Below are 12904 nucleotides of genomic sequence, written 5' to 3'. Positions count from 1 at the left end.
GATGCAGATAGATACACTAGACCAGGGGTAGGCAACCTTCGGCTCTACAGATGTTGTGGACTACATCTCCCTTGATGCTTTGCCAGCAATATGGCTGTAAAAGCATTATGGGAGATGTAGTCCAAAACATCTGTAGAGCCGAAGGTTGCCTACCCCTGCACTAGACCCATCAGTAAATACAAAGTGCCACAAATACACTCTGCCATGAACAGATACACACACCCACTGCCAGCCACACACAAACATACAGTTACGCATGTTTTTAGACTCCCTCCTTCTTATCTGCCTTTTAGGTGGCTTCCAATTTTTCAGTAAAGCAGGAGGTGTTTATAATTGACAAGGAAATTGTCAATTTCAAAATTGTATATTCTCCAATTTAGCCCTTTCGGTTTAAATGTTGTAATCATCTTCATTCAAACCATTCTTATACCATTTAGGCCTGTAATTGATGTTAATATAGAACCAGAAAAAAAAACCATCAAAATGTTTCACAGTTCAATAGATAAGTATGAGTTTATTGTTTCCTGCCTTCTAACAAGAAACCAATTGACTCTTTTTTTAAGTTTCTTACTCTGTCTACTTTTATAAAGGTGTTATTAAATCATATCACATTGTGTATTGTAGTAAGATGAATTGTTCACTGCTTTGCAATACTGTTACTTTATAAGCCTTTTAATAATAGTTCTTTTTTTTTTTTTTTATATGCAGCTGCACAATCAGAAATCAAGTCTGGTTATTCTCCCTATTCTCTTCCATTCCCAAGGCAACCTGCTTTTCATAAGTATGTATGTGAAGTGGTAGAGAAATATATTATTTGATGCTATTTCTAAAATGGCACTTTCTTTTCCATACTGTAATTTATGTTATTTATAAAACGGTGTTTTCTTTTTTTTTAATACATACAATCCAATTATGGGCTTTTTCCCAATCTTGTCACTACTTGTAGCCACTATTAGCATGTAGCGGCTGTATACAGACTGCAAACGTTTACCGGCAGCAGCAGGGAGTTACGTAGTAGGTGAATAGCTTTAAGTAGTGGCTAATGACTTCCATTATTCTCTATTGGAACTGCTACAGTTTATGACTGTTCTCCAACCCTGTCCCTACTGCTAAATGATTGCTGCTAACCTTCAAAACATGAGTCAAGAATTTTGCCTTGTACAAAGAAGTTAACCGCCAACTCCCTGATACATCCTGTAGGAAAAATGCATGTTCGCTTTATGGCTTTCCATTGAAACCCTAAACACATATAAGATCATATTAACCCATATCAAAAAGCTGTAAAATGTCTGCTCATCACTTAAATAATTTAAAAAAACAGTAGTTAATTAACGAAAAAAGCAGACATAATATAAGACATAAAATTATTCATATAAATTAATTTAAAAACTCAGTCTACCTACCCTCAACCCTTAAACAGGGGCTAATATATTTAAAAACCTTTATCCCCTTAACCCCTTAAGGACACGTGACATGTGTGACATGTCATGATTCCATTTTATTCCAGAAGTTTGGTCCTTAAGGAGGTTAAACAATTATACTCCCCATCACCTTACTTCTGCTCTTCAGTCTCAAAAAGGGGCAAATAAAAAAATAAAAAATGCCTGGCGCAACAAATGAAAATAAAAAAAATACTTGATGGGAAAAAACAAAACACCAGAAAAATTCGGAACCATTTCTCAATAAAAAGTAATCCATCTTCACCCATGGAGTGCTCCCCACAGACTTATATAGGCTTACACACGCTATCTAAGCTATTGCAAAGCGTGGGGAAAATTCCCACGCTTTGCAGTATGACCATGAGCACTTTGGTTAGTAAGTAAACCATTCAGAGTACTCTGACAGCCAAGCCTTGAAAGAAATCTCACTTCTATCAAGTCATGAACTACTGGTAAATTTGTAACGTCCTGGAATCAGTTAGACTGTCCCAAATCCAGGGTCCTGTCCCATATTTGCTCTCTGGTTTCCCCAGATGTTGACAAAAAAAGGTATTGAGCCAAACAGCACTGAGTAAGGCTGGTCAGCTTGGCTATTTGTTATCCTGGTCTGCATTTGTGTCAGACATGCCTATGAAGAACAACGTCCACCAGCTTTCTTCTTCATAGGCCCACCCTTTGTGACCGTGTAGAATAGGTCCTTATTTCCTGGAATGTTTAGTTATTTTGCTGTAGCACAATAAACCTGACCACAGAATGTTTGTGTGTGGTTGGACTTTCAAACCCAGTTTTCTGACCATGTGAATGCTAACTGGTTGGCATTCATAGGGTTAACATAACGGTAACTGATTTTATCTTAAAAATTAATTGTGTTTGACTGTATTGTCTGTGTATACATAAGCACGTGTGTATATTATATACGTTACTCCATTTTAATTAAAACTGGTCTAAGTAATATTAATATATTTAAATTATATTTAAACAGAGCTGGCATAATGGCCGTTGAACCAGATACATCGAAAAAGAACGTAAGTATATTTCCTTAATTAAGCTTGTTGAGATTCTGTGTCTTTCCTCTTGAGTTGTGAATTCAACTTTTAATTGTTGGTATAATGTGAAAGTATCCTCTAAATAAAAAAAAAAGTTTTATAGTATCTTAGTAAACTAACTCTTCGAGGTTACCACCTCTAAATAAATCTATGCCAACATGAGTGCTTGGCAAATTAACCGTGTAAAGGTGCAGAGGTAGTTGATTCTTCGCCCATGGAAAAGCAGAATTGCAGATTGACAAACAATAGTTTGTTTTAGCTATAGAAAGTATTATTATTTTTAATATTATCATTGCCATGCACCGCTTTACAATATTATAAAGGGGGAAGTTTAACAGATGAGGCTAACTGCTTCAAATTTGACAGGAAAAAGATGTTGATGAGGACCCTACTTGAATGAACTTACAATCTAGTGAAGGTGTTGTATAAAACACAAATGGAAGGGCAGCGTGGGGTAGAGCAACCAAGTGACAGGGTGGGAAAACAGTAGAATTAGAAGGTTGGAGTGAAGAGATAGGTTTGAGGATTGACGGGTATCCTGGGAGACCATAGCATGTTCTGAAGAAATTGGAAATAAGGCACTTGTTAAAAGTCTATAAAATATAAGCCTGGCAGCAGCATTCATTATGGACTGTAAAGAGACAGTATGGTTTCTGTAGAGACCATTTGGAAATAACAGTGTTTTGCACAAAAGAAAAACCATTACGTTTTTGTGATTTTGTTTAAAAAATAAGAGGCAAAAAATATTGTAGAATACATTAAAATAACATTAAAGTTAATTCAAACATAGCAACCCTATACCTACTCCTCACCTGGTTGCCACTTGGTTGCATTGGACCACAGGACATGGTTCCAGTAATCCATGTCCTTAGTCTGCGTGTCTTCAGCAAACTGTTTGTGGGCTTTCTTGTGCATCATCTTTAGAAGAGGCTTCCTTCTGGGATGATAGCCATGCAGACCAATTTGATGCAGTGTGCGGCGTATGGTCTGAGCTCTAACAGGCTGACCCCCACCCATACGTCAATTTCTCAAAGACAACCTCTGGATATGACGCAGAGCACGTGCACTCAACTTCTTTGGTCGACCATGGCAACCTGTCCTGTGAAACTGCTGTATGGTCTTGTCCACCGTGCTACAGCTCAGTTTTAGGGTCTTGGCAATCTTCTTATTGCCTAGGCCATCTTTATGTAGAGCAACAATTTCCTTTTTCAGATCCTCAGAGTTCATTGCCACGAGGTGCCATGTTTTAACTTCCAGTGACCAGTATGAGAGAGTGAGAGCGATAATGCCAAACTTAACACACCTGCTCCCTATTCACACGTGAGACCTTGTAACACTAACGAGTCACATGACACCAGGGGGGAAAAAATGGATAATTGGGCCCAATTTGGACATTTCCACTAAGGGGTGTACTCACTTTTGTTGCCAACGGTTTAGACATTAATGACTGTGTGTTGAGTTATTTTGAGGGGACAGCAAATTTACACCATTATACAGGCTGTACACTTACCCCTTTACATTGTAGCAGAGTGTCATTTCTTCAGTGTTGTCACATGACAAGATATAATAAAATATTTACACAAATGTGAGGGGCGTACTCACTTTAGTGAGATACTGTGTGCGTGTGTATATATATATATATATATTCATATTGTTTAAATGAGGCATCATGATATTTTGATTTTCTGTAGCATGAAACTGTCACTGGAGCAACTAGAATGTCACTGATAAGTCCACCACAAGATGGACGTATGGGTAAGTCATCTACAAAATCAATGTTTTATTTTTTTTTATTTTTTTGTCAATCTTTCTTTTATTAAAGGCATTTAAGATGGGGTACATAAGAGAAGTCAGGAGAAATGTACAAGTGATTTACAGTATAGGGTTCATACAGCAATCAGCATAGTCAAATTACATTTCAAGAGTTGCGATGCCTCATTTTTTAAAATAGATTTTGTCATTAAACTTTAGTGTGAGAATACAAGCTTTGGATCCGAGAATCCGGCGAGGAACAAGGAAATTATTAACATAACAAGAAATAACATGCCAGCTAGAGGTGACCAGGGGTTCATCACATCTCTCATTGAGTATGCAGACAAAGATATTAGCTTAATTTTACGCAGATTAAACATATAAGCATAACTCGCTGTCATACCATTTCCTGGTACCGGCTATTCACAAACGTGTGCCCATTTCACAGTGCACGCAAGCTACTATAATGGCAGGTTAAGAACAGGCATTATTCACAAAAAAAAAAAACAGATTCATGCTAGGTCACACTGTGGCTGATTAGGTATCGGGCTGTGGCATATGGAAGCTGTACATGGTGTTAGTGGCGGATGCCGGTCAATTTTGCGTTTGTCTCCAGTATTGCGTAGGCATTGTACCTCAACAGCATGTCTATCTGGTAAATTCCGGCAGCTGCTACCCAGCCTATTGTGCATTTACATAGTGAGTGTAACGTCTTAACAGTAGGAGTAGAGTGTCTTCAGTGCAATAGCAGGCGTAAATAAAACAGATGTGTGAGAGTAGCGGTCAGTCACTTGTAAGTATGCTGTGGATATGTGCCTCTCTATCATGTCGTGTACCGGCCAGCCTGTGCCAGATGTAGCCCTGTAAGCTGTACCCGTCGTGTGTGCAGTGGCTTACGTGATATGTTGGTGTCAACCATCTGGTGAGACTGAGGGCTTGTCTGTGCTCCTCGAGACATGTGTGTTGTGGGTGGTAGGAGTGAGGGTGTGCGGCACATATTAGGTAAGCATAATTTGCAACAGTAAGCATTAAGTAGAGTGCGATCATCGAACAAATTAACTCTCCCTCCACCTTCCCTTTGAGATCAGATGCTGTATAGCATTTGTACTACTGAGCAAGAGAGGTTGGGGTGAGCTACCGGGGCATGGCGAGCATTCAACGTTTAACCTGCTGTGTGCTGTTAAGGTCCTAGTCCGTCGTGCGAGAGGCTCAGTCTGTTAATGGTGGGGCCAGAGGTAACCCAGGGTAGAGGGTGCATGAATAAAAGTCTCAGATTGGGTTTTACTTGCTTGGCCTTGCAGCCCAACTGCACAGCGTCCATTGGTGACTGTGTGGAAGTAGGCTGCCTGCAATCCGCCGGGTCATCCTATGCCTTTGAGCGGGAGCTGCAGCGGTCGTGTCAGGTATGTCCAGATGGTGGCGAGTAGCCAGGGAAAAGCCGGGTTCACCCCCCTGCTCCGGGTTTGTGGGAAGGCCAGTATCGTTGCTCCACGGGCTCGGGGGCTTTCAAAGGCCGAACCCTTTCCCTTTGGGGTAGGTCTGGAGGCCATGGTGGTCCACCGCCTGCGGCGTATGAGCCTCCGCCTTTGTGGGGGATACGTCGGGGTTTCACCCCTTAGGGCCTTCAGCCCGGATGGGATCGGTGTTTGAGTGGTCGTCAGCTTAGTCAGGTGTATGCCCGGGGGTCCACCAGGCCCTCTCCGGCTGTTGCACTCACGTGTCTGCTTTGCACCCGGGTTCGCCTGTGCCTGGTTCTGTGCTGCAGCATGTTGGGCTTCCACTCTCACCCAGAAGTTCTCTAGAAGCTGTTGCAGGCGAGTGTTTAGAGATTCGTCTGGGCTATGCTGGCATTCTGGCAGCGCATGATCTGTGTTAGGCTGAGCATCCGCCATTTTAGAACTGCCTGCGGCCTGCTGGTTCGGTACGTAGCTGTGGTCGTCGCCTTCGTTTGTAGGCTGTGTGAGCGTACAGGATTTGTAGATTGGGACCGGGATAACCCCCACCGGTCCCAAGGGGGGGGGGGGGCAGCCCGATACTGCGGGTGCTGCATGCTTTAGAGTACAGGGAGAGCGGCCGCCTCTCCCCTGCTCTGTGAGATGTAGGCCTCAATCCTCGATTTCGGGTTCCCTGCAAGTTATCCAGTCGAGTAAGGTATCCCCCGGTTCCTCAGCTCCTGTGGCACAGGGTGAGGCAGACTGGGGTTCAATATTAGGCGGGTTCCCCTTGTTTTGTGCAGATATTTGTGTTCAGGATCGGGAGCTCACTGACTTCGTGTCTGTGCAGCTCCCCGGTCAGGCTCCGCCCCCAATGTTTTATTTTTTAAGAATTTAGGAACTTCACTGAAGCTCATGGGCTCACGGAAGCACTTTGTTAAGTGAAGTTCCTATGTTCCAGTTTTTATTTTCCCAACATGAGTAGGGCTATTTTATTAACTCACCTTAGGTGACAAAGTGATCTAGAAACTGGAAAATAATTTGTAGTGTTACATAATTAATCTTGATTTAACATTAGTTAAGTGATATAAAAAAAAGTTACTATATTATAAGTCTAATAGGATGGGATAAGTATTACACAAACACAAAATAATATATTTTCTGTGTAACATATTAAATACATACAGGTTTTTTTTTTAATTCTTTATTTTTGTCATGACAGAGAAAGCGACATGTCAATATTATATGACTTGTGCAAAAGCCGAGTAATGGTAGTCACATCTTCTTTATGATACAGAAAGGAAAATCATTAAGTGTTCAGTTTTACTCATGTGATTGGCATGGCCGCCATCCGTCAGAGTTTTATAATTGATATACACAACAGAGATAATTAAACACACAGAAACTTAATTAAGGGGAATACACATGAAATAAATGTAGTAAATACAGGGACCAGTACCCTTCTTAAGAGCCTAGGCAATATCAGACACCAGAGCTGTGGTGTTATCTGTCGGGTGGCGCGGACCATACCTGCAGGCATCCTCCGTAGTAATACATACAGTTTTTACCACTGTTAGAGCAAGACATGTGAGCTGACACCTTCAATGCTGGAAGAATTTAAGTGTCATAAAAACATAAGTGAATGCTGCTTGTTCAATACCAAGATTGTCTGAAACCTGTTTAACCCCTTAAGGACACATGACGTGACATGTCATGATTTCCTTTTATTCCAGAAGTTTGGGTCTTAAGGGGTTAAAGGGACATCTCATTGAAGTGATCTGGGTGCAGTGTCCCTGTCCCCTTAACCATGCAATGTAGAACATTACATTTTAGAGAAAACTGTCTGTCTACTAGAGGACGCACAGCGTCTCCAAAAACCACATAGGAATGCATTATTTTCAATGCGATCCTATGGGTGAGGACTAATGTGTGTGCGGCGCTCGCCATACATGCTCATTAGGTTCCTGAATCGCTGTGACGTTGCCAGTGGTGAAGACTGATACTGTGCCGATGGACATTGGCGCTGGAATCAGGTAAGTGTAAAAAGGCTTATTAACCCTTTACTCGCGAGTGGGTGTAGCAAAGGATGGGGACAGAGAGACACTAAAGTGCTAGGAATACAGATTTGTATTTCTAACACTATTGTGTTCCTTTAAGCAACTAAAAAGGTGTACTTGGCTGAAAGAAATATTTTATTCACTAGTTACCAAATAAATATAAAACAGTAATTGTATTCTGAAATTCACATAGATAAAAAAATATATATATTAAAGGACCACTATAGGCACCCAGACCACTTCAGCTCAATGAAGTGGTATGGGTACCAGGTCCATCTAGGGTTAACCCTGCCTGCTCTAAACATAGCAGTTTCAGAGAAACTGCTATGTTTACATTAGGGTTAATCCAGCTTCTAGTGGCTGCCTCATTGACAGCCGCTAGAGGCGCTTCCGCGCTTCTCACTGTGACTTTCACAGTGAGAAGACGCCAGCGTCCATAGGAAAGCATTGAGAAATGCTTTCCTATGGACTGAATGAATGCCCACGCGCGATTTTAACCCCTTACTCCCCCTTCAGCCCGGTGGGAGGGGGGCCATGAGGATGGGGGCACCCTCAGGGCAGGAAAACGAGTTTGTTTTCCTGGCACTATAGTGGTCCTTTAACTGGAAGGACCTAAATTAAACACTTTTTTTCCTTAATTGGATGTGCAGCAGTGGCACAACTCACCTGATCAGTGTGGCGCTCTGATCTTCTCCTGTATGCTAAGCGAGTCGATCGAGTGGATCCTGCGCGAGATCCACTTCCTGATAGTACTGTGGGCACTGTTCGCGCATGGAGCACGTCCTTAAAGGGATACAAGGCATGCTGTAATGCTGTACCATTTCGACGTTGTCCATATCACTTGGAGTACCTTGTTCCTGCACGTTTTGAGGTTGCAGACATGATGTATACCAATCAATAATCACCTAACGCTATTTAAAATATTTTTGCCTTTCGTGATTTCTGTTTTCAGTACCTGTTTAGCACGTTCCTGTAACTTTGTCTGTATTTTTGGTATTGATCTTGGCTTGTTTTTAGATATTTAGCACCTCTGTAGCCCTTATTTGACTGGTCTATACCTTTTGATTAATACTGATTGATACTGATTTTTCTATTTCTGACTGCATTAGCTATGCTTATTCTGTCTCTCCGTTACTCTGACCTTGGTTTGTATATTGATCAGAATCTCTCTCTTTTGCACATTAAACCCTGCCACTATGAGGTCCGGTAATACATTTATTCTATTTGTCTCTATTCTTTGTTCTGTATTATAGAGCTTACTTACCGTGATAGCAGCTACCAATCACTGCACAGCAACCATCACACTGTGAAATTTCCTCAGTTAACTTTGATTTTATTTACTTTAAGAGTGGAATACTCATTCTGAAGGTCTTTATTCACTCTTAAGAAAAAAATATTTTGTCATTTGAAGCAAAAATTATATTTAAAAATGTTTAAATGAGCAAGAATGTTAGATAATCTGGAGCTGTATGATTTCACAATTTGCAGGACACATTTCAGGCAGAACTATTCCAGGTCCATTAAGGTAAGAAAACTGTTCCAAATTAATTTTTGGTAACTGCTGCATAGTTCTTTCAAAATTTTAAAAATCTGTGTTTAAGTAATACACCATGCTGCCAGTTTGACTTCTTACGGGGGGGGGTCTGCCAGGTACTGATCACTACCTCTGCGCATGGAGCTTCCATTAACTCCCCTGAGTTAAACCATGCTTATTGTTTATTGACGGAGAGTGTCAGCTAAGCCATCTACTTCCAGGCTTGGCTCAGAGCAAACAGCTTCCAGCTGTCATGGAGGCATTATTGACCAACGTCCAACGCACCCTGGGAGGAAGTCAAACTATTAGCAATTGGTTTAACTGCTTACATTGTCTGGGAGCCAGGGCCCAATACTGTCTAATTTTCTTCAAAGCCAACTTTATCGAGACTGTTTTTTATATATTAAGAGATTATATATGGGGTAGATAAAAACAAAATGTGGCATAACTTGACTGCAGGAATGTCTTTTTGGGCACTGATTAGTGCTCGCAAGACACATCAATTTAAAGACATATATTGACTTAGAAAACTAGGACATTAATGAGAGCCAAAAACCCTCATTGCATAAGTTCAGTTTTACTAAGATTATTTTGACAGTTTGTCCATGCTGCAGCACAGGAATAAAAAACATAGATAAATTATATTAAACAACAATACAGCTCAAGGGAACCTTTAATGTGACCTGAAAGTGATTAGCACTAATCACTATTTGACCGACTGTAACAGCTCAAGGATCTGCAACATGAGAGAGAGATTTACCTATCATGCTGTGATCACACAGTACAGAGTGCTCATGCATAAGTAGCAATAGTTTGCCCTTACTGGAATACATATAAAACTGTGGAAATAAAATTATCCAAAGCAGTTTACTAGATTTCCACAAGGTGGCACACTTCTGTAATATAATAATAAATATACTGTTTTTGTCAATGTTTAAAAGTAGCTTGTACCAAATGTTTCAATATTAAACAATGACACTTGCCCTCTATCACAGAATGGCCTAAAACATACATACAGGAGACTGCTAGAGGTCAACACCTGAACTATGAAGAAATAAAGAAGAACATACTATGGCAAAACACTCTAAAGAAAAGATTATTAAACTTTTTTTTTTTTTTTTTTAAAGGGACTCAAGTGATTTACATATGTTATTTGTAAAATGATCTCATTGACCTATTTGTCAGTCGAAATATAGTATGTGGCAAAACGAACTTGTTTAGACCATCCACCATTTTTCCAGGGTTTTCCACAACAATGAGCAATGTAGAACAAACTGTTGCGATCACTTCAATAGGATCTGTTAATTATGACAAACATACCTTGGAATCCCATTTCCTTTTCCCAACAAAGAATTTAAGTAACACTTATATTAAAAAAATAAATAAATAAAAAGTATTTCAAAGAAAAATGTTTTTTTTTTTTTTTTTTTTTTTTTACAGGTCATCTAAGTTAGGAAGCTCACAACAGATAAATGCCCTCCGTCAATTTTCACAAGACACATTGCAAACAAACAAAACAGTCGCTTGGGACATGTCTACACAAAGGACACCTCAACTATACCAGCGAACACCACAGTCATCGCAGTCAACTGTAATAAAACACCCCATAAGTCTCAGTGGTTTCTTACAGAAACGCCCTTGAAGTTCAATATTCTTCTGTATTGTAGGTGAATTACTATCTTTTTGGATGTTTAGAGTATTAAGAAGAGATTTAATAAATATGTTATGTTACTGTATTGCTTTTGGGTTTTTGTCATTAGACATTTTAAATAAACTTCATTGGAAACTGTTCTTTTCATTTGCTCTCATTTAAATGTATAAAACCCTTCTAATATTAAAGGTCCTGTTGAGTCACAGTTGGAGCTTCTGAAAACCTAGACTTGTTTATCTACTGTGTTATACTGCGTGAAATGCAGAGTATTTACTGAAGTGTTATGTGAATGTAGTCTCTAGATAAATCACTGTATGTGTTGATTGCTGACTCTTTGAACAGGTTACTTTATACCTATTCTGAAAAGCTCTATATAGGCTTTCATATCCATTCTGCTATTTTTGTGGATGATACTAGTTTTGCCATTATTCTCATTCTTAAGCGCTTTCACAGGGCTACTTTTTGTAAGATTGACCAATTTTACTTGTATTGTATTTCTGTTAGCAGAGGACACTACATCTGTATTCCATAAATGTTTTCTTTAAAGGAAAACAGTCACTTCTCTGGAAAATACACATTTGAAAATCACTTACAGCTTTTGTATGGTGTCCAGTGTCACATAGCAGATAGTGTATTCAGTATTCCTCTTACTCTGACTTTCTGATGCTCAGTGGTCAGTCGTTTAGCAAACTAAAACTGTTACAACGTTGATGCCACAAGATATGACACATACATATATAAATTGTAATTTACTAAAAAAGAAAAACAACTTACAGTTTTTTTTTTAAATAATAATGTGTGGATAATTAGTGCAGCTAAAGAAAAGTAATTCAAAATACATTAATTTGGGGCGGGGCCGGACCGCCGAGCTGAGCGGTCGCAGGACAGCTCGGCTCCTGCAAATATGTCCTGCTAAGCCTTAAAAACGAGCCTCTGGAGGGGACAAACGACCACCGACTGCGACCCTCACTACCCACGGGCTACCGGAGCTGAGGTGAGGCTTGCCCCAGGGTGTTAGTCCCTCAGATGTGGGGTCCCTGCGGCATCAGGCGAGACCTTACATGGCGGTGAGTGGAGTGGACGGCCGCCACTCCACTATCCTGCCCGTCGGAGCCCGCAATCCGAGAAAGCCGGCGGATCCGGCCCTGATCCCCCCCCCCTGGACCGGGGGGGTGATCCCGGTCCCCACCAAGCGGCATCACAGCCACGCGAAGATTCAGCGCCGCACAGACCGACAGGATTGGGGCCTAGATCAAAGATGGCGGGGGCCATGTGAGCGGGAGCCGAGCCGCGGTGCCCGACAGCAGACTATGGACACAATCGGACTTGATACTAAAAGCGACTAATGCCAGCAACCCACCCCCACACAGCAGCCATTAAGCCTGGAAACATGCTGGGCACTTGGCGCCAATATCCCATGACGAAGCACCACCCCTATGGCATGGGACACCGACGGGACTGCTTGCCCTTCATCTGAGCTGGGTGCCCACTGGGAGGATTCCCCCACAGCCTGCCATACCCCCAGGGAGAGGATTGAGACCCATCGGAACCCTGGGCCCACGATCCTACTGACGGGATCAATGGCGAACAGGCACAAGCACCCATCAAGGCCTCAGGCCGAAGATAGGCGGTCCCTGGAAGCAGTGACACCACAACCCCAGACAGCAACAGCATCTAGGTGAACCTTTTACAGGACTTTGAACCAGCAGGGACTCAAACTGATTCCAGCGTGAGCATGACAGGGGTACCTTCCTAACGTGGGTCTCAGGTCCCCTATGGAGGCAGCGGAACGGGTGCGCATCGACCCAGGCCCAACACGCAACCCGGAATCAGGGTTTCCGCAGGAACATAGCCACACGAACACGGTGCCACATGTCCCCGGATATGGTTCCATGCAAGTGTCCAAGGACTGGTACTGCCTTGCCTTAGAACCTGTCAGGTTGTAGACATTCTTCATTGAGGACTCTGTATTTTTCTTTTTATTTTTCTGTC

The 12904-nt window shown here is 41.5% G+C and overlaps 1 protein-coding gene across 1 annotated transcript in view; it reads left to right on the top strand.

Moving 5' to 3' along the window:
- Positions 1-11052, top strand: part of RNF212 (ring finger protein 212) — a 51797-nt gene extending 40745 nt beyond the window's left edge. Inside the window, exons 7-11 of the mRNA XM_063425758.1 lie at positions 709-781; positions 2422-2464; positions 4177-4240; positions 9216-9252; positions 10702-11052. Coding sequence (XP_063281828.1) covers positions 709-781; positions 2422-2464; positions 4177-4240; positions 9216-9252; positions 10702-10903 — 419 coding nt within the window. The 3' untranslated portion in view covers positions 10904-11052. The remainder of the gene's footprint in view (positions 1-708; positions 782-2421; positions 2465-4176; positions 4241-9215; positions 9253-10701) is intronic.
- Positions 11053-12904: the final 1852 nt, after the last annotated feature.

This window comes from Pelobates fuscus, chromosome 6 (genome assembly GCF_036172605.1).
Source record: "Pelobates fuscus isolate aPelFus1 chromosome 6, aPelFus1.pri, whole genome shotgun sequence".
NCBI lineage: Eukaryota > Metazoa > Chordata > Amphibia > Anura > Pelobatidae > Pelobates > Pelobates fuscus.
The sequence above is the reverse complement of the archived record's forward strand: the minus strand, read 5'-3'. Positions and strand labels throughout refer to the sequence as shown.